This window comes from Myiozetetes cayanensis, unplaced genomic scaffold, assembly GCF_022539395.1.
Source record: "Myiozetetes cayanensis isolate MyiCay16 unplaced genomic scaffold, myiCay2020 scf1, whole genome shotgun sequence".
Taxonomy (NCBI): Eukaryota; Metazoa; Chordata; class Aves; order Passeriformes; family Tyrannidae; genus Myiozetetes; species Myiozetetes cayanensis.
This window is the reverse complement of record NW_026086604.1, coordinates 51112696-51139066: the sequence shown is the minus strand read 5'-3', so window position 1 is coordinate 51139066 and position 26371 is coordinate 51112696. Positions and strand designations below refer to the sequence as shown.

The following is a 26371-nucleotide window of genomic DNA, read 5'->3' as shown; positions in this document are numbered from 1 at the left end:
TGTTGCAGCATTCTCTCAACTTGAATATGCATGAGAGCAAATGCCAGAATTTCTAAGACTTGGAAAGAAAATACTCTGCTTTCAGAGCCTGTTTGAGACAATTGTCATTAGAAATCACATGTAAAGAAATGTCACATGAGGAAGAAAACAGGAAAGCTCTGACCTCTGGCTTGGGAAGAAGTGAGAACGCACTCGGGAAGTGTCACATCACTGAACACTGACTAGGTGTGGCAAGGAAGTATTAACCTTGTTGGGCCTGTTACACCACAAACATCCACTCATAACCATCACTAGCACAAACATTCTTCTGGTTTATAATAAGAAGGAAGATGAGGAATGAGATTCTGGTTTTAATTTCTGTAACATTTCTAAGAAATTACTTTTGTTAATATTGGATTAAATATATTGTGGCTTCTTAGAAGTAGACTTCTAAAACTATAGCTGTTCTTACTGAATTCCTGACTAAAGAAAAGCTTTAAATCTAGGCTATTTCTTTGAAAGAGACTTTAAGACTTTTTTAAGAGTCTTCGAGAGCTCATGTGTGAATTAGGAAGAATGGCCAAGACATGTGAACAGGACATCCAAATCAAGGAGTTGATTACATTTCTAATGTAATGGAGTGAGAAGCCATATTCTGTTGACACATCAGAAACTTGCTCAAGGGTTTGTGTCATCAGATTGTGTCATCTAAAAAAACAAAACAAAACAAAACAAAAAAAAGCAAAAAAAAAAGTTGTGGACAGTAAAAAACTACAGACCAAAAACTACCCCTCGTAGTTTTAGAGGGTAAAAGTGAAGCTGAAGCTATGCTCATCATGGCCCTGGATAAAGCTGGACACTGCTCACAACTTCCAGGGGGACTGAGGCAGGGGGTTGAGGTGATTATAACACTGAAATGACTATAAAAAAATCCTGGAGGTGTGCAAGAAATCCTACCTCAGCCTTGAACCTAGTTGTGTTCTCTGTTCTTGAGGACTGGAAACTGAATTCCTGGAGCAACCCCTAGAGGAACTTAGAGGCCGGGTAGGGTTCACAACATTTGGCCGCAGATCTTGAAATGATTGACTGTAAAGATATTGGTATTTCAGAGCAGATTTCTTTTAAGACCCTGGATTATTTTTGTTTGATGCAGATAAGGGAACAGAGAGTTCTCTGTGATTAGCTGACATAAGAGAAACTTAGAAAACATTTAACATTTCATTTCATTTCTTCTTCTCTTCTGCCCCATTTCTGATGTAGGGGTGCTGAGCTCTTTCAGGCTACAATTGTCAAGGCTGTAAAGGCAAGAATTGAAGAGGAAAAAAAATCAATGGATCAACTGAAGAGACAGTATGTATTTAATGCATTTACATATATATACACACATATGCATATGTATGTACATATTTAACTGCTTGGTGGTATTTATCTAGCACTTTCTTTTATAGAAATGTTTTGCCATTATTAGGATTTTTTTCTGTACTTCAGTATTTCTGGAAAAATTTGTTGCATGACTGTTCCTTCTGTTTCATTTATGGTTTCCCCTCTAGTGTTTGAGTGCAAAATATATGTTTACCTTAGCTGAAAATATTTTCATTCAGTTTAAGTGGCATGGAGATCCTTTCTCTTTATGCAGCCAATAAGTCACTTTGATTTCTCTTGCATGCAGCCAGCATGCAGCCTTCTTTTGTAACTGTAGAAAGCTTTCAAAGCTCCTCCACCACTATGCATGAAAAGCTTTAACTGCTTCCTAACCAAGTGTCAAAGCCCACTCCTGACAACTTCTTTCCCAGCTGCATAATTTCAGAAGAATCAGAAGACTGCAGGGACTGTGTTCCCTACCTGTATAGAATCACAGCATCATAGAATAGTTTGAGTTGGAAGGGACCTTTTAAAGGTCATCTAGTTCAGCCCTCTGCAATGAGCAGGGACACCTTCAATGAGATCAGGTTGCTCAGAGCCCTGTCCAACATGACCATGAATGTGTCCAGGGATGGAGCATCTAACACCACTATGGGAAACCTGTTCCAGTGTTTCACCACCCTCACTGTAAAAAAATTCTCCCTTATAGCCAACGTAAAATACTGCGGGTGTGATTGATCCCCCTGTCCATGTCATTGATGAAGACATGAAAAAAAACAGTCAGCTGGGACAAATGAACTTGAAGAGTGAAGTTGTAGCACAAATAGTGCAGGAACATCCCTGATTCAGAGTGGCAAGTTTCACCAAAAGCACTGCATTAGGCAGAAGTTTTTTTTTTTCCTCAGAGCTTCATTTGCTGTGTTGTAGCTCCTGATAGCAAGTCTTTAATTTTTAAGTGATAATAAGACAGTTGAGTAGGAGTAGGTAAAACAGTCTTGATAGCAGACAACCCAGCTCTCACTGACTAGTGAGTGAACTTCTAGGCTTGATTATTGCAGCCAGCCCTTTTAGAGCCATGTAACTCCTTATGACTAAGGGTGGGACTAATGACAATGTGGAACATTTCCCTTAGAAGTGTTGGGGTAGTGTGTGTGTGTGTGTGTGTGTGTGTTTAACACTTGTTTTTAATAGTGGGTCAAAAAGGGTGAAGGCATGAATATAATAAGATTCTACCTTTTGCTAGAATGGATCGCATCAAAGCCAGGCAGCAAAAATACAAGAAGGGTAAAGAGAGAATGCTAAGCATGAACCAGGAGTCCTCAGAGGGGCCGGAGATTCGGAAGGTTTCTGAAGAAGATGACGAAGGTACCATTAGCTACTGTTGTACCATAATAGTAGTTGACTGCTAAGGATCTAATAGACCTACTAGTTGGACAAGTGATAAATTGTTCTTCAAAACTGTCAGCATGTAGCAAGGTTGTTAGATAAGTATCAGTTTCAGGCTTGATTCAGCTGAAAAAATCCGTGATTATGTGCTGTAAAATGGTTTAGAGAAAGTGATTTGCTTTGAGGTTACTTTTGGTTAACTTCAGGCTGTTGGCAAACAGCGAAATAGCAGCAGATGTTTGTTTAGATAAAAGTAATTATCTGTAAACCACAGGTTTGCAAATAGGTAGCATTCACATTTTTCCAGCAACGTTTTCTGGATGCTGTTATGGATTTTTTTCAGTCACTGAGATGTTTGTATACTTTTAAGTGTTATTTAAAACATGGGAGCCAATAAAATGATACCTATCTAGTGCCACATTTCAAGCACCAACTTGGAATCAGCACTTATTGGATTTAAAATTTTTGGAGCCTGAAATATAAGGGGATTTGAGATGAGGGAAAATATTTTCTTCTTTGAATTACCAGTCAAGTGTGACTGTATGTTTTAAAACACAAAACTCAACTTTTTAGCAGTTTTAGATGGAATGCTGTTTTAACTGCTGCATAAACCAGAATATTTCTGCTTAGTGGTTATGCTTTTGAATTATCTTAATATTGAATGTACTCAGTAGATCTGACATCTGATATCTCATGAAATTTTAGCTTTTTTTGAGAGAAATTAAAAATTATTAATCAGTGTAAGAAACATGTTTCTCATTTTGTAAAATTAATATTTGGACATATTTTATTTTAGGAGAAGCAGACAAAGAGAAAGCCAAGGGCAAAAAAAAGCTGTGGTGGCGGCCTTGGGTTGATCATGCTTCCAGTAGGTTTTCTCAATCATCTTACAAATATGTGGATTTAATCCTTATATCCTTGACCAGAATTAAGGCATTCCCATGACCTGTTTGTTTTATGCCTAATTTTGTGACTGTGACTTGATAGAAGGCTTGTTTTTCTCAACAAATGATTTCTACTTCCCAGTCTTCAAGGAATTTAATCATATTTTGACCTTCTGTGTGTTGGAAGCATAACTAGCCCATGATACTTTGAGCATTCTTAGAAAAATATCAAATCAGATAAATATATGCCAAAAAGAATCTTATTTGATCTCGAAAGTCTCAACTCTCTCCTACTGCGGAGCAAATATATTTAAAAATGTGAACATGAAAGTTTGCCAATGCATTCTAAGATTAGTCGTAACTTCTTTTTCATACATACACATCGTACATATTTTTTTATGGTTCATCAGTCATTCTAGTGTCAGATGTAGAAATCTGAGTACCACAGTAAGGCAGCGAGACTACTCTCAGGACTAGGCTGTTAGAGGTCCGCATCTCTCTGATCACACTTTGCATATATTGTTGATGCCAGTTGTTTTGCTATCTCCATTTTTTTTGTGTTTATCTGAGACCAAAAATATCTTCAGCCTTGTGCACAAGAAATTATTAGCCTGTGTCATTGTTGCATTATAATATTTTAATTTGTTTGTAGCCCAGTCCAAGCATGTGATAGGGTTCATCCCTACATTATGGATTAGGTAAAAAAAGAAAACTGAGTAGGCTGCAATCTCAAATCAGGTTTAGTTCGATTGAATCTTTGTTGAATGAAATCTGACTTGAGGTATTTAATAAACTCTGAAGATTTAAAAAAATGCTCAAATGTATAGCACTGATCAGAGCGAAATCACAGAACCACTGAATATGCGGAGTTGGAAAGGACACATAAGAATCATCGAGTCCAATTCCTGACCCTCCCAAAACTCACACCATGTGCCTGAGAGCATTTTCCAATTGCTTCTTGAACTCAGACAGGCTTGGTGCTGTGACTACTTCCCTGGGGAGCCCATTCAGTGCCTAACCATCCTCTGGATGAAAAACTTTTTCCTGATATCCAACCTAAACCTTCCCCGACTCACCTTCATACCATTAAAAATATGAATGTCTGTATTGTGCCTGTTCATTTAGTTTAAAAGGATTACTCCAAGTCATAATTTTACACATCTGCATACTGCTTCATTTACCCATGTGTATTTGTTTATAACTCCAGCAGTATTTAACAGAACATGGTATGTTTGTTTCTATCAAGTCACAAGTAAACTGTGCCTCTACTTTTGTTTTTCTAAAGGGCACACTGCCACTTTAGAGAGACCTATCCCTTTTCAAAAGTCTTATGAAAACAAACTTCTTACCCTGTAGTTTCATTAAGAATAACAATGACAAAACAGATCAAAACTATAATTTGTGAGTTTTTACTATAGAATTTCAAGCTATGGTGATTTTGAAGGAATGGGATATGGTCTCTTTTTTATTCATCACTGGTTTTTTAGTAAGAAGAACTGCACAAACAGAGACGTTGGCTTTTACTTGTTTCACCCTCATTATTTAATGTTCTTAGATGGCAACTTTCGTTTTGTTATTTAAATATTGAGCATTCTTGAAATTATTTCCTGCAATAATGCAAAACCTTGTGGGAAACATCACAGACCCTGATTCTACAATCAGTGGTTGCCTGTCACGTGGCTTGCATCAACACTCACTGAAACATGGCACTGACAGTAGATGTTCACAGGCATGCAAACTGCAAATAGACTGATATTCCCCATGCATTCTTTTTGAAGCACTGCTGTAACTGCAGCATTCTGCAGCACGTGGCTGTTCATATCAGTAAACGCGTTTGTGGCTGTGGCTGTATGTATGCGTATATTGAGGTCACTTAACCTTGAAGTTTTGTGCCAATTCTGAGGTTTAATTTAGATTTTTATTGTTATTCTTATATCAATTGTTATAATTTTATTGTATGGAAAAATACCTCATTTTGTATACCATAGCAATTAAAACAGTCATGAATTTGGGTCAGAGTAGAAGAAATAAGCTATAGTTCCTCCTGTGCCTGTGGACTATTTGTGGAACCCCACAAAGACCAGCGGGAGTTAAGACCACATGCTTTGAGGTCCTTAGATTCTCCTGGGGCACAAAGATGGTTCTTGCAGCTGGTCTCATGAGCTCTTTCCCTCTGGGCACAAGCCCCATAGATGACTTACACACCACTAACTCTGTTTTGATGTGTGCAAGAATGCATTATTGCTATTCAATCATACCTCCATCTTTAGTTGTCAAAGAGGTGTAACTCCTACGTTATAGTGTCCCCTCAAATACACTTTAACCTAAAAATTTTGGAGCAAGATCAATGTAGATTTGTTTTCTGCCATCTCAGGCGTTCCACTCTGACAGAGTGCCACTGTGAGCCTTTAAAGAACTGCAGTGCAGTAAAGGTTAGAGAGCAGACATCTCTAGATGTCAGACCTTATCCAGCTGATCTTCTATGTGGGCAATTTCTGTTGCTGACTTCAAGATACCTTTTTATTAAAGAGAATTGCAGACTAGTGGCTCTTAAAATGCTTTCATCTCTTCAATGCATTTTAAATGGGCATTCTTGGAAGGCCGAGTACCTAATAATTCATTTGCTTCATCCAGGAAATTTCCAGACTTTCTTTTCACCTCAGGGCAGCAATTAGTACTGCTGAAGTGGACTTTCTGTCCCTCTGCAGGGCAATCATTGATATTAAAAGTCATAACTAGGCATGTGAGGCACAAAATTCCCTTTGAGAGGGAGTTTTAGATACCAAAGTTATGATCCAAAGAGTTCTGGCAAATTTCACAGTGTGCTTACTCTGAGGTTTCCACAGTATTTATGTGTGGTCATCTGTGCACAAAAGCTCTGTGTAAAATTCAAGGTATGATTGAATTAAAGCAATTGTTACTTTTCCAGAGACCTGTAATAAGGGTTAAATATAATTTTATATAAATATGTATTGCTTCATATATCCAGATTGTGTGATGTTTCATCTAAGTAACTGTTCCTTTAAGTATTTCAGCTTAAATGTGGAAAATACTTACCAGTTTTCACTGCTGAATGTAATGCTGTGATTTTTATTTTTCTCTTGCTCATTACCTTATTTTTGATTTCCTTTGTTTCCCTTGTTCATTCATGTAGGCCTATTGCCATCTGAGAAATAAAAACTTCTGCTTCTGTTCAAGGATATAAGGCCTAGCTTAATCACTGTGCATCTATACTGTATCAAGGTTTCAGAACCTTTCTGAATCATTGGGCAAAAAATTGAAACTTGTTTACAATCATGTTAGTAGAATTCAAGTGATTTGTTTTAAACAAGCCAAGGTTTTCCATTACTTCATCAAAGCTTACATGTTTGAAGAAAGTATTAACCATCCCACTGCGTAGTTTAAAGGATGACTCAGTGTTTTAAAGAGAAGTTCTGTATTTTTTGTCCAGTGGTACTATTCATGTAAGTTCATTTACTTACCTGCTGGGCTTCTTTTACTCCCTCAAATGACCAACCATCAGTCCCCAATTAATTAAGACTTAATTGCCTTTTTTTTTTTTTCCCAAAAAAATGTAATCATTGTAACTTAATATTCTTCAATCCTTTTCTTTACATTTTCTTCTCATGGTGAGAAGAAACTTCTTCCTTAGTTCTTGTATAGTTCTTATTCACGCCCAAAGTATCACAGACTAACATCAAATAAATAGCCTGAGACCTTTTCATCTCTTGCTTGTTCTCTGTTTTCACCTCTCCTGGTTATGAATTTTTAAATGACTGGCTGTTCATAGGTTTTGGGGGAGTTGAGAAGAGAACTTTTCAGAAAAATAAGAACATATTTTGTTTCACTTAGTGGTCAGAAGTGGAAATTATTATTTGTTTGAGACGGATAGCGAAGAGGAAGAGGAAGAGGAGAAAAAGGAAGAGGAAGAACCTCGAAAAAAGTCCGCATTTCAGGTACTTTATGGTAATTTTTAGTTGACCTTTGGAAAAAAATGTAGGTTTCCCATAACACAGGCACACATGTTAAAGCTACCAGTACCTCTAAAGCAGTCCTGAAAAGTATTGGAAATTACATTTCTTGCCAACTTATAGTGCAACTTTGCCTATTTTAAGCATTGCCAAATTCCCACAGAAACTATAGTGGAGTCATATCTTCATTCGCTTATTCCTAAAGATAACAAAAATACAAAAACCAAAGGTTAAGAATCTGAGCCCTTTTTTTTTCTGCACTGCACTAAAGACAATTGCCGCTGGTGCTGCTACGCAGTGGCTCTAGTGGTTTACTGATTTTAAGTGGATGTTATCATTCCATGAGGAAATGATCCCAAAAATAAGCAATTTTTCATGGAAAAGAATTAATACTTAATTAAAAAAAAAAGTTTTTGATCCTAATGGGCCAGAAAAATATATCCTCGAGTTAGAAAGAGCTTAACATTTAAAATTACACATCACTTTATTTTCTTTCTTTTTCAGGACAGTGTTAATTTATATATTTGCATTTTAAGTGACAGACTGCATTGGTGAAAGAGGATATTGTAATATTAAAAAGATACCTGAAGTTTCCTATGTGGGCTCCTCAATATAGTCTGATTGGTGTTAGACAGTACTGAATACAGTAGCTCAAGTGAAGAACTTGGGTGAAGAAGTTAGTGAAATTCTCCTGAATGTAGGATTGCTTTTGTCCTTATAATATTAAAGCTTTACTTTTGGAAGGATTTTCAGAAACTCTGCAGAGCTTTTTTGGATCTGTAACTTTAAAAGCTTAACTAAGCAGGTAGCTTTTTGCAGATGCGTAGTCCCATCCAGAAGCAAGCTCATGTCACTGCAGAACTGATGTGTTACTAAAAGTTCAACCCAAGCAAGAGCAAGAAACTGCCTCCATACTCTTCTATTCCTTAATCCAGAAGCTTTTAAACAAAGCTTCCCAGATAACATTACTGAATTATAAGAAGAATTTTTTTATTTAATTCATTAATACAATGTGCCTTCGGTTTATATGCTTACACTACATTACATTAAATTTGATAAACTGCCTACATGGTAATGACAGGGAAAAAGATTTCCTGACCTTAATAAGGGCAAAACAAATCTGGATTAAAGCAGTGTGATAAGTAAGTTTTATTTTCTACCATTTATGCTATTTTTAAAATATTTTGCATTTAACTTACCTTGGACCATAGAAACGGCTCATGAATTTCTAGGTCAGTTTTCTTTCTGGTTTTCATGCAGGTATAGAGGAAAGTTTGCATTCTTGTTTCTGCTGATTTTTTAAAAATTGGTGACAACATTTTGTTCAGATGTGCTGGTGCCAGCCACTGAATAAAGAGTTCTGAACTTGAGGTCAGAAGCTAACAAGATTCTTTCATTTACTCTGGGATTTGGGTTTTTTGTTCATCTCAGTCTTGAAACTATTAATTTGAGGATGAAGGATCTATTCACTATTCTGGTCAGATGTATAGGTGGTCTGTAATAAAGTGCAATATGTGCAACATGAAGGTGTTTGGTGGCATTATATAGGTAGAGACTTCCATAGAACAGAATATCATTTTTATTCATCGTCTGGTCAACATACCTTCTTTGCCTTCCATCACCATGTGCATAGTCTTTATAAAAATACCAGGAAAGTGAATGTTGCTCTAGATTGTCCTAAAGAATTATTTTCAATTTATGTTTTTACTTTCAGTGTAAATCGTATGCAATAGTCCCTTCAAGGGTTAACTTGGAGATTTTATATATTGGAGAATTCAGTCAGTTATGATTCATCTTATTGAAATTTTTAATGTGAACATCCTATAAATTATTTTTGTTCATATTGAAGTTTATGAATGTAAATTTGTTCTTAATAATCTAGATAGAGTAATTCAATAGATCCTTTTTATTAATATTTTCTTCCTTTTTACTAATTATTCTTGCTTTGTCCTTCTTTATAGAGAGCTATTGGAAAATTTGCTTCAGCCATCTTAGCCTTGCCAAAGTCTATCATTAAACTACCTAAAACTATTCTTCAGTATTTAATCAAAGCAGCAAAGGTACCTAACATTTTGCAAATGCTCAGTATGTGACCCATCCCATACTTCCTCATGTAATGTCCTGATCTGCATTTTTCCTCTTATATGGATGATTAAAAAAATTAGTGACAATTAAAGCTTCATTCCTAGTAAATGCAATACATTTCATAATTTTGGAGTGGTCAAGCTACAAGCAAAGCGGTCTATCTTTTTTTAAGTGTAACCCTGGAGAGAAAATGCAGACCTAAATTCTTATTTTCTTCTGATACTGATATGCAAGATGGTCACATCAAGCTGCATGTATCTTATGGACGCTTTGGTAGTTGATCTCAGAAAGCTGGTAAAAGGTTTGTAAAATACACATTCTGCTCCAAACCCCTTTTTAGTTCTCTGCTTTTCTGGTCTTTATCATCATAAAAAAGATTTGTGCCTCTTCTCTCTTGTCCTCCTTGAATATATTTCCTACCTTTGAGCACTGTGTATCATTTTACCCTCCACAACATGATATTTGAAAGGAGAGCGTGTTACAGCTGGAGCATACCAGCTCCAAAGCCTAAAAGATATCAAATTGAAAGGTTGTGCAGTGGTAAAAATCTTAACTGTATGCACTCAGTCTGCTCTTAAAATATCCACTACTTAGCCTAAGTAGTTACATTAAATTTATAAATCAAATACCTTTTCTTAATTCTAATTTTTATATCCTTTCTAGTCTACCTTTTACCTCTAATTTCTACATCTGCTACTACAATAGCAGATGTTTACAGTCTCTGATTTTCAGTAAGTTAAAAGTTTAAATTGATTTAGTGTCAGTTTGACCATTAAAAAAAAATTATTTTAATGTTCCAAAGAAATTTGCATAGGAAAATTTTAAAAGTATAAATAAACCAAATAGAAATTCTACCATTCTGTCCTATGAGGGGCTGTTCCAGCTTCACTGAGATACACGTGTTGTTGTCATTGTCTGCATGTTTGTCTTGTGAATTAACAGAGCTGTTTTGTTACTGTGCTTTTTCAGCTGCACGCTTGAATCTGTGTGCTTCCCTTCCCTGTCTCTGTTATCAGCCTGTGTTGCTTCGAAATAGAAGACAATGCAGTGCCAATTGAAGATGACTACCATTTTTCAATGGAAACCGTAAAATGAATAAAAGAACATCTTTTCTCCTGTAGAGTTGTGGAGAGGATAAAGTTACTTTAATTTCTGTTATTTACATACATATAGGGGTAAAAGGTAAAAGATATGAGTTTTGCTGCTTTTTTTTTTCCTGTAGCCTTTCTTCACAGCTTAAGCAGAACTATTAAAAAAGTTATTTTTCAATAGCTTTTTTTATTTTGATTTTTTTTCCCCCACTGGTATAGCATTTATAAATATTTTAAGCCAATTTCACGCTTCATGCAGTCATACAGGTCAACAGACTGTTGATCTGAGTGAGTGCTGTGAGCAGAATTTGATTCTATAAATCCCCCTTGATAAATAGGTAAGTATTACTGTCTTCCTTTTATGACTGGAAAACCTGTAGCAGAAGGATTCATAAGTGACTTATCTGAAGCAACAAAGACAGGCATTGTCGAGATCAATGCAATTTGACGAATTCCTGACTGCCAGGTTTATAGATAACGAATCCATATATATTCCACTGGGATCTACAGAGGGGAAAAAAGTATCTAAACTATGAAAAAGACAGCAATACCTTTACAGGGATTTCTCTACATCTTTTGATGCTTTAGCTAGTTGATTGTAGCACTTTCAAAGTTTCCATTACTCTGCATCTTGCCTGTAAAATGGTAAAGTAGAAATACAGAGTTAAATGGAGAGATTCAGATGAGGTAGCTCATATGCACAACAAGGTATTAAGTCCCAAAGTTCAGAACGTGAATTTTTGTGGATTCTAATGAAACTTGGTTCACCCACAAGTATTTTTACATTTGGTTTTATGCTTACGAAAATAGCATATGAAAACTCAGCAGATCTGCAGTGGAGGTGTTTGATTTGGGATTAAAAATATTTTCTTACCTCTGCAGATCTGAATGCATTTACTTGAAGTATATAGTGCTGCTTGTGGCTTATTCTATGGCTTACTCTCAGAACATGAAGACCCTTGAAATTAATGAGTTTTTTCCTTCCAGTTTGTTTATCAAGCCTGGATTACTGACCCTAAAACAGCTCTACGACAGAGGCGCAAAGAGAAGAAAAGTTTTGGGAAAGAGAAACGAAGGCGAAAAGGATCTGGGGATGGTAGGTAGCCTTTTGAATTTTAAAAAATATAATATTAAATATTACCCATTGTTTCTGGTAGTGAAAGGCAGCTGAGCTTTAGAGGACAAGTGCTCTCAGTTCTGGCTAGGAAATGGAAAAATGAATTTAACTTTGGCTGGTGGTCTTTCCCTGCACCATCCCACAAGGTCAGCCATAGCCATGTCCTTCTCTTCTGCATAATACACATTGAGGGAGATAAAGGAGAAGATGAGATCTGTGTACTTTCATGGAGTTGCAAGACATATGCCAAGAACTAAATAGGAAGATTCAACACGTTGCAGAAAATTTCAGCTATATGAAAACATTTGTGGGAGTAATTGCACTAGAAAGCCATAACCCTTTAAAGATGTAACTTTATAAAGCCAAAAACCTGGTAGTTAACAGCATTACTTCAGAATATAGGAGTGTAAATGCCAGCTGTTTGCCCAGAATCAGGCAGAGCAAGGACATTACACTTCAACTCCCTCACCTCGTAAACAGGTTTATCTCTTAACTTTTCTGTCCAGACTTTTCTAGAGTTGCTCAAAGTCACTCGTTTTGATGGTAAATTCATGTGTATTCCCAGGGAAAGGTGTTGAAGAACAGTTTCATGAGGGAGTTCCCAAAGAGCTGTAGTTCAAGTGGAGCTGTAAGAAATATTCAATGAAATGGCTACATGTTATTTCTTTTGGCCACATTTCCTGAAGAAATATTGTTCCCTAAAGAAGATTGAATTGATATATGGGAAAGAATATCTATAAATATTTTTCACTCTCCATGATGTACTCATTGAGGAACCCAAATATCCATGAACCCCTAAATTCACAGAAAATTCAGTAGGTAGCAAAAGGGAAACATGCAAATGTTAATGGAGTTTTACTGGCACAGTAAAATCATTCATGCCTCTGAAAAAAATCAGTTTATAGGTGGTTTATATATTTTCATATTTTTCTCCTTCCTTAAACAAGAAAATAGAAATTCAAAAGCTTTTCTGGTCAATATAGATGGAGAAGAAGGAGGCCCATACAGGCTGAATCAGCTAAACCTTTCCTCGTTTTGGCATCTTCACTCGTAAAAAGAAGGAGCTTTATAACTGGTCTGCTGCCACTTAAGCTGCAGCTGCAGTTACTGAGTATTAGATAGAAGGAAGGTCATCTGCCCTTCATTTCTGCCTGCGATTCTATGTCATTCTTTTGCTACAGGCCTAAATAAAAGCACACAGTAATTTCAAACCAACTCTACTGCTTCATTTCAACCTGAAGGGTCCACTCAAGTCCTCCAGGTTTGGTGGGTCAGAGGCAGGAGAAGGTCAGAGCACTGAACCAGGATGCTCTTTGCAGTAGGTGAAGAAGTGAGTACGAATATGAGTCAGCAGAAGGTGAGGCTGCTGAGTGAGGCTGAGAAATTATCTGGGTTTACACCAAGAGATGACCTCACTCAGCAGCCTATCTAGTAAGAAAATACCACTGCATGTTACAAGAGAGGGATGGTCATCCATTAAAAACTTCGCTGACAGAGTTGGCCCCTCACTTGAGTCCTTTAGAAATGGAAATGTGTTGTCTGTTATGATGGTAGGTGAGGAACCAGTCACTACTGCTTAGTAACTGTAGCATTTTCTAGCTTGAATGGCATTTTCACTGTCCCTTCTATAGGTGTAACTCTCACTGTTTCCCTCATTGTTTGCAGGAGGTGGCACTGATGCGGACTGTGAGGACAGTGAAGAGGAACCTGTCAAGAAGAAATCCGATGGACCAGGTATGAAGGCAGAACAAGGATTTCTCTGCTGTTACAATGCAATTGTGACCAGTGGCATATCACAGAGAAAACATTGCAATGATCCCAGCCTCGTGTCAAAGCCATGAAAGCCACTGTAACCAATGCAGTGGTAATTTCCTAACTACTGCCAGATTTTCAGCTGTGAGATTTACAAGCCTTGGGCATAGGAACTTCTAGTTCTGGACTATTAGCTATTGCACTCATTCTCCACATACATTAGTAAATCCGTCTGCCATCTCAGACGTGTATTTTGCTTTTAGAACAACTTAAGCTTCAGTTCCAGACGTGATTACATATAGCCTGTGTTAAAATCTCCATTGATTTTGAGTGTATGAAATGCTATTATTAGCACAAAGACCTTGTGGGCTTTTTCAGCATGTTTTAGCCGGGTTAATATAATGCTTTTGTTTGTACTTACCCATTCAGCAAGATAAAATAGTCACCTCTGAAAAATTGTATTTTCCTGATCTTATGCATCCTTATTCATAATCAGACTTATGGCTGTTCTGCACAACAGAAGAAATGCCAGCAGTTTACAAGATCTTGCCCATACTGAAAGTTTTCCTACGAAGAAGTTTAATAGATCATAAATCCTAAGCTTAACTCCTTGTTTCTAATTGGAGTGAAAGAAGAAAACAGACTCTCCTCTTAAGTAAGTCTTCATCATGGCTTACTTTGAGTGAGACTTTGTCATTAAAAGCTATTTTTCTTCTCTATTTAAGATTGCTTCACAAAGTTTCAGTTAGAATTGTATCCCTAAATGAGTCACAGGGTAGAAGATGTCACAAGGATGTGGAAGATGTCATTTTTATCTCACAAGGGCAACAGTCTCAAATAAAGGAGTTGCATTCCCATGGGGGTGGGACTTGGTGGCCTTTTTTATTTGTTACTGGCAGTGTAGTTATCCATGTTAAAACACTGAAGTCAATCACTCAAATGCACCTCCAGGGGTATACTGTTGGTGCTACATGGGAGTTAGGGAAAAAGAAAGAGTTTTATAAATAATTTGTATTAGAAATAATCAATTTAAGGTACTTTAGATTTTTGTTCAAATACTTTGACCATTCCTAGGCAAATTTTGTTAAAGAAGATGGTTAGAAAAATTAGACAGTAATTGGCAGTGAATCATTACTATAATTACGAACCTTAGATCGATTCCTATCTCACACTCTCAGGCAGAGAGAAACCTCTGCATCTGACCCTTCTCTGCCAAAAGCAAATATTTGCTTCCTATTTTGAGGATGTTTAGATGCAATTGATCTCCAAAAGATTATTTTTAAAAAGTTCTGGAGAACGGCAAAGGTGCCAGAACAGCTACAGTGTCATTAAAAATGTATACTAAATCACCTTCATCCTGGAGAGAAAAATGACCTTCCAGATTAGACTGGAAGTGGTTGGCATCATGGTGAGACTATGGCATGCCAGTGAGGTCAACTGTAAAAAAAATTTTAACCTGTGAGCTGTACTTCTCCTGAAGTCAGTAGCAGAAATTGTGCATTAGAGAACACCGTGAGTTAAAAAAGAATATTTACATATTGTATATTTTTATGTATGAGTGCTGTTTTCTTTTCACCTATTCATAATATTATCAGGAATTCAAAGGAAATTAATGGTCCTTGAAGTAGAAACAGTTTTACATTTAATTTCTAATGGTGAGATTTCCTTAACTTCAAGACCTGCATATTGAATGAATAAAATTTAATTAGATAACTCATAAAATATCTCCAATTTTAAATTATATAGAAAAGGCCTGGGGGAAAAAAAAAAAAAAAAAAAAAAAAGGAAAAATATCATTAAATGAATTATATGACCAAGAAAAGGAGCTAAATGTTTGCAGGCAGCAGACCAGTTCGGTGGCATTGCTCAGATAAATGGAACAAACTACCATTTCAGCATCTGCTTTTCAGGAATGTACCACTAATGATTTTTTTCTTCATTTTCTCTACATGCTTACGTGCATACAGCCCACCCACAGACACGTGCATGTTCCTCTTCAGGAGATCTTTTGCTTTATTATGACTTCGCCTTTGCAGTCTTTGTAAGGAGTGAATGTGCGCTCCACAGAGTGTCGCATGCCATCTTGTGGTACAGCAAAGAACTGAGGTTGTTGGAAGGGTCATGCTTTAGCACACAAATTTGCTCCGTAGTATCTACTTTAAATATTTTGTCCCTGCGTGGCAGATTACTGACACTTTTCTACTATTTCTTAGGCTGGTTAATCTAAAATTCATCTTTATACTGGTGCTCTGGGCTTTAGAACCTAGCAGGGACAACTAGCTCTGGAACTGGCTAGTTGGAAAGAATTTTTTTAGTATTTCATAGATTCATGGAGTCATAGAATGCCTTGGGTTGGAAGAGGCCTTAAAGATCATCTAGTTCCAACCTTCTTGCCATGGGCAGGGACACCTCCCACTAGACCAGGTTGCTCAGAACCCCATCCAACACGGCTTTGAACATCTGCAACACTATATGAGAACTGTAGTGTGGTGTGTATGGTTGTGGGTGGAAGAAAGATAAGTTGGAAGTGCTGCGTTTTGGATGAGAAATGCAGTTACTAATGGTGACTGAACTACCGAAATGAGAAATTAACTTGAGACAGATGTGTCGAGCAAAATAAAGCTACTATTGTTGGTATAAACCCATTAGCCTTATTCATGGGAAAGTGTACTGTTTTGCCAAAATGGTGCAAGAATAAAGTTTTATAAATTATTATTTTTCCTAGTTGTTCTAGTTGATCTGAGATCACTGGTGGCACAGTGCAGCCTATTTAGAAAAACAGAGGCTTTGAAAACAGAAAATACAAAGATGTATGTTTAGGAGGCTGAAAAACTGGAAGAGTTTAAAAGACTGTTTAGGCAGGTTAGACTTTAAAACTCAGCTGAGCAAGGTTCAAGCACAAAAGGCCAACTTTGTACAGAAAGAAACACACACAAGTAAATAGATAGTTAAAAGGTCCAACTCAATAGCCTGGCTGAGCAGTTTTTCAGATCACAGGACCTGGGGATGTTGAATACTCTCAGGAGATACCCAAATCCTTGTGTTTCATTTTACAGACCTGTGCATACAGTGTCTCTAAAATCAGAGACTGTAAGTATGACTAATGATTGGAGGACCAAGGACTTACAGGGTGGAAAAGGGATTCCAGATGATAAGCCTAGGCATACAGTCAGGAAAATGGTCCAGACAGCCAAAAGGCCTCTAGCCATCTTTAGAGATTCCTTAGTGTGACAGGGTCTCGCAGACTGGATGATTATTGTTAGACAACGAAGGAAAAAGTTAATCTAACTTGAGGCAAAAGTACAATAAAATATATTTGTGTTCATTAACTCTCTGTTGCCTTTTCTCTCCCTCAGATAACATCATCAAGAGGATATTTAATATCTTGAAGTTCACTTGGGTCCTTTTCCTGGCAACACTAGACAGTTTTACAGCTTGGCTTAATTCCATCTCAAGAGAACACATCGATATCTCCACTGTGCTAAGAATTGAGCGCTGTATGCTGACCAGGGAGATTAAGAAGGTAACGCCTTTGGTCTTTTTTGTCTGCTAATGCCATTTCCAGCTTGGTGAAAGGTGAAAGATTGTCTTTTCAGATCACTGTAGTAAGGAGTAAAATTATTAAAATCTCACTTATACTTGTGTTTCAAAAATACACCCAGACACTCTTATTGCTTGCTGTTTTATAAATATATAAATAATAAATTATTTGATTTATTATCTCGACACAAAACAAATTATTGGAAAAGTAGTTCGTTGAGAGGTTGATATAGGATATTGTCTGAAAGACTTCTGTGACATAGTGTGGTTTTGAGGGGACAAAACAGATTCAAGAAGGGAGGAAAAGGCATGGCATTTTAAACAGCTCAAAAACTACCTCAGTCTACGTCTTTTTGTAGACCAACTTGCATTAGAAATGACTGACAACATATAGGCATAAATTTCTTCAATCATGATGAAGCTATGTGGTCCTTCACAAGCTAGCTGTGTGTTAGCAAAGCCCATTAATATCAAAGATTAATGCTGCTAGTGTAACAAGAAATGTATTTGGATCTTCCAGGCATAAGTAGATGATACCTTGAAGTTGGATAAAGATCTCATTTTAAGCACAGGTATTTTTATATATGTCACTAGCTACCCAACTATTTCTTGGAAATCTGGCATTTTTAGGTCCTTCTAGTTTTTGTTAAAAGCTGCAGACTGTCTCAGGGAGTAATTAGTCAAAAAGGTCAACAACACATTAGTACTCTTGACCTCAATAAAACCTTTTATTGCCCAGCTGTTGTCAGTGTGTGATGGTACAATATGATTCCTTCTCACTGCCCCTGATTCTTACAGTTTTAAAATTTATGCAGAAGCCAGGCTGTCTTTCTATGGCCATTACTAATTTGAGACCATATTTTAATTGTTCTTTGCTACTTGTCACCTCAGCTTTCTGAGTTTTTCCTATCCTTTGTTCCCAGTAGATTTAGTATTTGTATATGTATTTCAATTGCATGTTACCAGGATGCTACTTTGATTAAAATAGAGCCCATATGTCCTTGCACAGGCTGGTATATCCTACTTCAATGCTAAATCTTCTGGTACTAGGGGCCCTTCTGTAGCATCACTAAGTCTCTGTAGCATCACTAAGTCTCTGTAGCAGCCCCGTGACTGTCATTGCTGCCCAAGAAAGGAGGCTCTTGCTGCAGCCCTCATGGTGACATGTTTCTTTGTCCAATGTAGAGTTGGGGACAGTTAATTTGATGTATGAATTCCTTTGGTATCTCTTCCAGCTACAGAAGAACCTGAAATTGAGTTCTCCAACAGTTGTGAGGACCTTTTCCTGTCACGACTCTTATCCTTTATCCCAGGCCTGCAGTGGAGCTAGAATGTAACCTGTGCCATAGTTTCAGAGTCAGGCTGTCATAATGGCACAAACCTTTACCATTGCAGAAGCAACACAGCTTGTATACAAACAAACCTAATTAAAAACCTGGGTGTCAGATTTTGTTCTTAAGATTTTTTTTTTCCCCACAAAACATCAGATTTTGAATATTGTAGTTTTGAATCACCGTAAAGGAGCAGAGTTGAAATACGAGAAATTAATAATATTAGTAAAGGAAATACAGGCCATATTTTAGACTACTTTTATTATTTTAGCTGGAAAAAGTCCTTGCATAAGGCTTTGTTGTAAGTCAGAAAAATGACTGTTCAAGAATAGCAATCTCCCCTCTGTGTATCATCTGAATTCAATGCAACTGCTAGTGGAATGAGTTGGATGTGTTTCTACCTAAGAACAGTTTATAAAATTGTCAGTTTTATTCTTATGACACACCTTTAGAATTCTGATTGCAATATCACAGCCAGAAAGACTTGATTCTGTGCCCAGATTTGGGCTGACAGTTAATAAAACCATCTTTTCATGAATTTGCATGATTGTGAAGTCGCAGAGAAAGAGTAGTCTTTGGTGTATTTTTCATGGTTTCCCAGCTGTGTCCATAATTTCTGAACAAATTCTGATCTTAGGACACTAATGAAAATCTAGATAATTTGTACATGACCTGTTTTATTTTTTTTTGCATTTAAAAATACTGCTACTGGCCACTAATAAGATGTATGATTGTTCTTAGAGTCAGTGAAGCTACCTAAAAGAGATACCTCAAATGTTGCTGGAGTACAGACTGAGTCATGATCTCAGTCCACACCTCATTCTCATGCTGAATAATCTGCAGTCCATGCAGCAGAGTTGTGGTGGCTATATATAGTGAAATCACGTGGGTTGCTCCAGTTTTGCTTGAAAACCAAAGACTTCACGCCATGGTAGTTTAGGTCAGAATCTGACTTGCACTCTGAAAAGGAACTACAAATGGGAGTTATTATTTACTAGGCAGCCGTTTGCACAGTCCTTAATCTGTTCCTTGACAAATGACAGAAGAAACTGATTCCTTGAAGAATATACTTCTCCCCTGCAATGTACATGTACCTTTACTTTCTTCCACAGGGAAATGTTCCAACACGGGAGAGCATCCATTTGTATTACCAGAACCACATGATGAAACTTTCTGAGGAGTCGGGACTGGACTCAATTGATAAAAACCCCAGTCAAGCTTCTGGTTTGCAAGCATCTGAAAGGATGGATAGCTTAGATTCAGCAGCTTCTCGTGACAGCATCTCCAGGTATTGAGTTAATTTTATTTTGTGGAAGATAGAGGGTTCATGCAGTAGACCTAATATTAGATAACATGTAGGTACTGATGAACTTTCTGATAAACGTTGAATTCTTGGTTTGATTTTTGCATTTTAATATTGAAAACTGCTATATGTTACTATTCCTTTATAGTGGTGGACTCAGTTGTTAGCTTGACTCCTTTTCCACTGCATGACTACCCCACTGCTTTCTGTCTCCCCTACAATTAGGAGTCACTGGCAGGGCTTCTGTTCTCGTGAAAAGTAATGGAAAATAAGAGCTCACTGAGGTTGCTTTTGGATAGTGGTTTAGGAATTCAGGCAAGTAGTTTGGGGAATGATCATTCATTGTGAATATTTTGTTTTTGTAAAATAAATTGTTGTCTGTTGCCCTCAAATCAAAAAGGTTTTGCATTGAAAGAGATTCTGCCTTTGAGAGGACAAAATCCCCTCTCATACCTACAGGGCAAAAAAAGTTTTAAGAGCCTGATTTCCTAACTGCTATGATTACAGTTCAACAGAGCTACACATTTGTTAATCAAATACCCATACTAGTTCAGGAAAACCACCATACTCATTCCTTTTTGAAAACAGATGCCGTCAAGTCCCTTGCCAAAACTACTGCACACTCCTGCTGCTTCATGCACACGGAGGCACACACATGCACTTCCTTCTCTTACAGAGGCGGTCTGTTCCCACCATGCCCCTGGTGTTCTTGTCTTTTAAGATACTGCAAAAATTGTCCAACATGAGGGGGAGAAAGGAGGTCTTTGAAAATCCAGCTGTTTCATAATCCATTGCCTTCCGCTGTCTCCTGTTTTTCTCTGAAGTGGGCGATACCATATTGTGTTTGATACTCCCAGCAAACCCAGAACCTTCTGTGTACAGTAAATTATGCTAAAACTAATGACATATGGGTAGATGTCAGCAGACTGAAAATAATGAGGGCTTGTCTTCCTTTGATATTATTGAAAAGCAAGTTTAAGAGAGTGCCTGTGAGTACTATGCTTCAACAAAATATCCACAAATTGCTCCCCAGGGTGAGAACCAGACTTTGAGAGGTTCACTCCAGAAAAAACATCAAATCTGAGCAAATCTTTCTCGGTGGCTAGTTACCCAACTAAGCAAACTTTGTGTTTTGTGTCAAAGTTTTACAGAAGTCAAATGATGTGAGAAAAAGTAAAAAATCAAATCCTATTAACCAGCTCTCTTGGAACCACTTGGATATTTGCAGGGCAGATTATAACTACACAAAGTTCAGTCTCACCTAAAGAATGAATAGTAATATCAATCCTGCTTTCATTATATAGTTTTTGGTCACACTGTTTACTGTAGATAGAAGAAGTTATCATTATTATACAAACATTATTATACAATGTTTATCAGGAACTTTAAACAAAGAAAAGCCAATTCCAAAAATAATTATAAAAAAGAAAGACAAATCTTGTCATTTTCATATAAAGATTCTACCTCTTCAATGAGATTGTATCCAGTGTTGAGCTCTACTTATGCCTCTTTTTTTCAGAATAACCACCCATTTTTCACCCTGCTTTGAACACACTTTTACACATTTAAGATCTCTTTTGAAACTCAGAGAATTCAGTGATTCTGTGGTTCTGCTTTGCAACAGAAAAAGTTAAATTTTTAACGTGTTTCTGTCATCTCCATTTCCTCAGAAGAAGTCACAGGATTTATCAACAAAGGAATAGCAAAGGCAGTATTAGAACTGATTTCTCTAATCTCAAATTCTCTTTCTGGTAATGAACAATCAAATATTCTTGCACTGAGTATTTACAAATTGTGGACGTCTGCTATAATAGAAGAGGAAGCAATAATAAGTCTGTTGATTCCATGATAATGCCATCTGTTTATTGTGGCACCCTTGCATATCTCTTTCTGGGATTACAGAAGTGCTTATGACCTTTTTTAGAAATGTGAAATGTTTCAAACTTCATATGAGTTTATTGAGTAATAATTTTTAATTATGCAAACAACAAAAGATGGCATGTTATATTTCAAAGTAATGATTTCCAGTAAATGTAGAAGTGACTAATTAAATTTAAAGAATCCCTGTGATCAGGGATCTTAGGTTGCAGTTGAAAACTTTTAGGAAGGGGAAGAGGGTTTCTGTTCCAGTTATCCTTTGGTTGTACTACACAAAATTATGTAGTGGACATTAGGTCCATGAGTAAGGTGAGAACATCCAGAAGTTCACAGGAATGCTAAAGCACTGAAATTATTCCATTACAATAAAACATAATCCTTACTACTCAGGAAGGGAATTACTGTAGGTATCTGCTCAGTGCTCTAAACACTGCATATCTAGAGAGAACCCTCCTGCTCAGTTGCAGGAACTGTAAATTTCTTGTGGTGTTCAGAGCTGACCGTCGTAAGTCTACCAGGGATGTTGTTCTTACCTTAAAATAAAGTTCTAAAAGGACTTTTGTATAGTATCCTTTGTGAGGTTTTCTATTTTACTAGAGCTGTCATTTATTCTCATTTTCCACACAGTAGCTAGAGGTAAAATGAGGTATTCACAAAGTGAATTTGATTGGTTTCTCTTTATGTATCCTAAAGGCAAAGTTCATATGGGCCAGAAGAAGAGACTGAAGTTGATCCTTACCAGGCTATTTGAGGAATACCACCAGAAGGGATTGGGATGTAGCATAGTTTGTTTTCATTTGACTGATGAACTGCTTATTAGGTTAAACAGCTTATGAATTTCTGTAAGGTGATTGGGAACTTACTAAAACTAGTTGGCTGCCCATATGGGACTTTGCCTATTGTTATGCAGCAGCAGCTAGACACAGGTCCTCAGTCAGATTTTGCAATATCCAAGGTTTTGTATTCAGTTCAGTTTGTTTTCATTTTTTTCCACAACAAATAACATTTTCAGTTCCCAACACTACCTTTGTGCAGACTTTTATAGGAGCTGCAGGTGGGAGCCTCTGGCCCTCCTGTAAGAGTAAGTATAGAAGTGTAGTCAGGGTGTATGTAAACACCACTATTTATCTGTGCTTCCCTCCCCAGATGGGACAATAAGGCTTGAGACAGGGAGTACTGGAGAAGCAACTTTTGCCTAGTGAGGCAGGAGAAAGGATGAAGGGAGAATCTCCACTTGGGCTGCATCAAAGTCCAGTTTAGGACTGTGAATGTTAGGAATTGTTTGGGATTTTTGCTTGCAGGTGTGGGGAATGTAGTAGTTCAAACAGATAATGCCATTCAGTAACTAGCCCATGGACAGAAAAAGAAAAAAAAACAAACCACAGAAAAATTTGTAAGTCAACCCTTGAGCTAATAAATTCTTCAGGAAGGGTAAATTTGTTCAGCAAAAAGGAAGTCGTAAACTTAGAAATTTCCCACTCACTGAGGATAAAAACATCTCTGCACTATATATATCCCCATTTGAACTGGATGCCTGATCAACTTTATATGAAATGCTTGAACTCAGGGCTTTTAATGAACATTCAATTTAAAATACCTAGTCCTTGAGTGATTTCAAGAAGCTAATGCTTTTCAAGGTCTCCAACAACACAAAATTGAAAAGTCATTCAGGGAGATATACTTGAATCAAAATTATATGACAGTCAATAGCTTGAGTCAACACCGGCTTTGTCCAGTGTAAATCTCTCCACTTTATTGGTGTTCTCAGTTCCAACACGTTCAGAAGCATGTCCCTAAAGTACATAAAGAATATATAGACTATGTTGCAGGTGTTGTCTCATACACATATCCTGACATTGGAGGATACAAAGTTCCCTTTGAACTATGTCTGAATTTAAAATACTTCAAAACACCTTAGTAATAGGTGTTTCCCTTGAAAAGAATGATCTCAGCCCTTGAGATCTAAAATAACACATGGATAACATTGTAGCACATAGACAGAATATTGTTGTCTACTTGCTGCCATCTCCCCATATTTTAGCAGCAAAACCTCACTAATAGGGCAACAGCCTAGTTTTACTCTGTAGGTGTGTGTGCAGAGGGAAACCTCCTCCCTCAAGACCCTGCCGAGTCAGTAACACAGCTTCAGCCGATTCCCATGCTGCTGAATCAGGCCTCTAGGGCAGATCTCCTGTTCCCATAGGAAGCAGCATTTTCTGCTTCATCAAAATCACACACCATGCAGACAGCCCTCCAGGTTCTGTCTGGAGACAGACACAGGCACACACAGAAATAATGAAGTGGCCCGTAAAGGGTCTTGTCCAAGTGAACTGGCAGGACAGAGGTGCTCCTGCCATTAAGACTGTTCTTAAGGAAAATATTTCACAGTACTTCTGGTATCTTGGTGGTTCTTCTCTCCTGTTCAAAGATCAAGGTATGCTTTTAGCCTTAGCCCATTCTGTCAAAAAGTCTCATCAGTGAGAGTAGGCCTAAGACATAACAGCTTCTTTGTTCCACATATTTTGCTGTTTCCTCCCCATTTTCCTTAAGGCAATAATTGCAAACTGTTACTTCAGGCCAGGAGATGTTCTTTCCTCACTTCAAGCTAGCAAAACCAAAGTGACATGCAAAACATCATTGCACTTCCTTTCTGACCTCTTTCCCAATTCTCTGTGTCCCTGGACAAACATAATCCTTGCCAAAGAAGCAAATTCCATGCTGTTGCTGCTGCTGCTGCTCAGGTGTAACACAGATGGACTCAAAAGAAGAAAAGTAGAGTGTAAATCCTGCATTTTGTGATTCCTTCTTCTCTCATTCTATTTGAGAGATTCAAGCAGGTCACTACAGGTATTAAAACACCAGGTCACTCAACTCATTTCATAGACATCTGTGTTTTTCAGAGATTTTTACAGGAGAAATAATCCTCTTACCTACCATATGTCATTAAGGTATTTGCTTCTTTCCTGTTGCTATGTTAGATGCTTGTATTTAATTATGTACTTTCTTGCTCATAACTCATCCAGTTCTTCTTTTCTCCAGTAACACATAAATGCTCAATGTATGGTGTATGTCTCTGGTGTCCTGTTGTATTTGATAAGTGAAAGGAGATAAGGGTTTACTTATAAGGGTTATTTATACCCGTTCTTTATCTCAAGATGCACATGTTACCAATTCTGAAATACTTTAGGCTGTGATTGAAATAAATTAAATCTTCTGGAAAGAATCATCAGGGCTTCCTAGTAAATATCAAAATAAAAGCCATCCCATGCAGAGCAGGTTGTATTTGGCATGCATATACTGGCTAAGTAACATATCCGATTTGGCTCTTTGGTTTGGAAAGAGGATTAGCCAATGTCTGACAGCTATTTTGCTATTTGTGGAATATGAGCTTATTCAGTTTTAAGGGCTCTTTTAGGAAATTGGCTTGTACCTGTGCAAAAAGGTTCAGCACAGTATATCATTAATAAAATAGAATATGCACAGAGGAGGTCACTTCCCTAAACATTCTTGTGGAATTTGGAAATTTCAGGAGCAAACAAACAAAATAAAACCTGCTCACATATGTAAGTCTGTGCCCTGGAAAGCATGTAGAGCACTGTGTTGCTTTCATGTCTTCTTGAATATGACTAGATGGTGGTTACCCTTCTGTAGCCCCTATATGAATTTGACCATGAGCAAGCTGAGCATAGAAATGTGTTTTTGTGGTGACTCTGAACAAATCCTTATCTTCTCTCTGAACCTTTTCTCTCTGTGTCAGTGTTTTGCTGCATGGCGAGCATATTTGTTTACTGAACCATGTGTAATACCATTTGTATTTAACACTGTCTTTATAACTGTTTGCGCTGCTAGCTGCTACACTGAAGCAACCATGCTGTTCTCAAGGCAGTCAACCCTTGATGATTTAGATGGACCAGACACTGTTCCTAAAACAAGTGAGCGCGCTCGACCTAGGCTTCGTAAAATGCAGAGCATGGATATGTCCTCCTCATCAGCTGACAGTGGCAGTATAGTGTCAAGGTGCTTAACTCATGCATGCTTTGTTCACTCGTTTACCCATACCATTATACTTACTGCAATGTACATGAGTTTGCTTTTGCAGATCCGTGGTGTACACAGTGGTTTGCATGGTTAATGGAAGCTTTACTCCCTTCTGTGTTGTGGCATGGGTCTGAGATTCAAAGTCAGGATCATAATCTAGGATTCATTTGTTATTTCACTTCTTATTCTGTTTTTTCGTTTTGTTCAATTTTTCATCCTTAATTCATGTACTTTTAAAAGTTTCTCCATTACATTATACTGGTTGTCAAAAAAGAGGCTGAAGTCTGTATTTAATCAGCTAAAGAAGTGTATGATTTTCAGAGTTACTGAGCTGATGCTTATTCTTAAATTGGAAGCTGGAAGTTAAGTTTCTCAGCTAACCAGTTATTCTAAATATGGAAATAAATGTCTAATTTTAGAAACTAAGATAGACAATGTTGGCCTTGGTTTTTCAATTTTTAGTTTTCCCCATATAGGAAAGATTGCTAAATATGTTTTGATTACTTTACCATAGAGTAAAGTGTTGGAATTAAGGTAGGGAAAATAGCTGTGAAAAGATAGTGAATACTATTAATAACCAGTGCAAGAGAGAACTGTTCAAAGCTGTTCACTCACTTTTTAGCAGGTAAAAACCAGAGATTTAGATGGCACTGG

The 26371-nt window shown here is 37.2% G+C and overlaps 1 protein-coding gene across 2 annotated transcripts in view; it reads left to right on the top strand.

Annotated features, from left to right (window-relative positions):
- PIEZO2 (piezo type mechanosensitive ion channel component 2) overlaps positions 1 to 26371 on the top strand; it is a 294412-nt gene that overhangs the window by 244217 nt on the left and 23824 nt on the right. Inside the window, exons 31-40 of one of the 2 annotated variants that reach the window (XM_050321398.1) lie at positions 1240 to 1329; positions 2585 to 2706; positions 3524 to 3595; positions 7464 to 7567; positions 9544 to 9642; positions 11746 to 11854; positions 13541 to 13609; positions 16984 to 17150; positions 19611 to 19786; positions 25529 to 25696. In XM_050321398.1, the coding sequence (XP_050177355.1) occupies positions 1240 to 1329; positions 2585 to 2706; positions 3524 to 3595; positions 7464 to 7567; positions 9544 to 9642; positions 11746 to 11854; positions 13541 to 13609; positions 16984 to 17150; positions 19611 to 19786; positions 25529 to 25696 (1176 nt within the window). The remainder of the gene's footprint in view (positions 1 to 1239; positions 1330 to 2584; positions 2707 to 3523; positions 3596 to 7463; positions 7568 to 9543; positions 9643 to 11745; positions 11855 to 13540; positions 13610 to 16983; positions 17151 to 19610; positions 19787 to 25528; positions 25697 to 26371) is intronic. The other variant, XM_050321408.1, reaches the window with a different exon arrangement.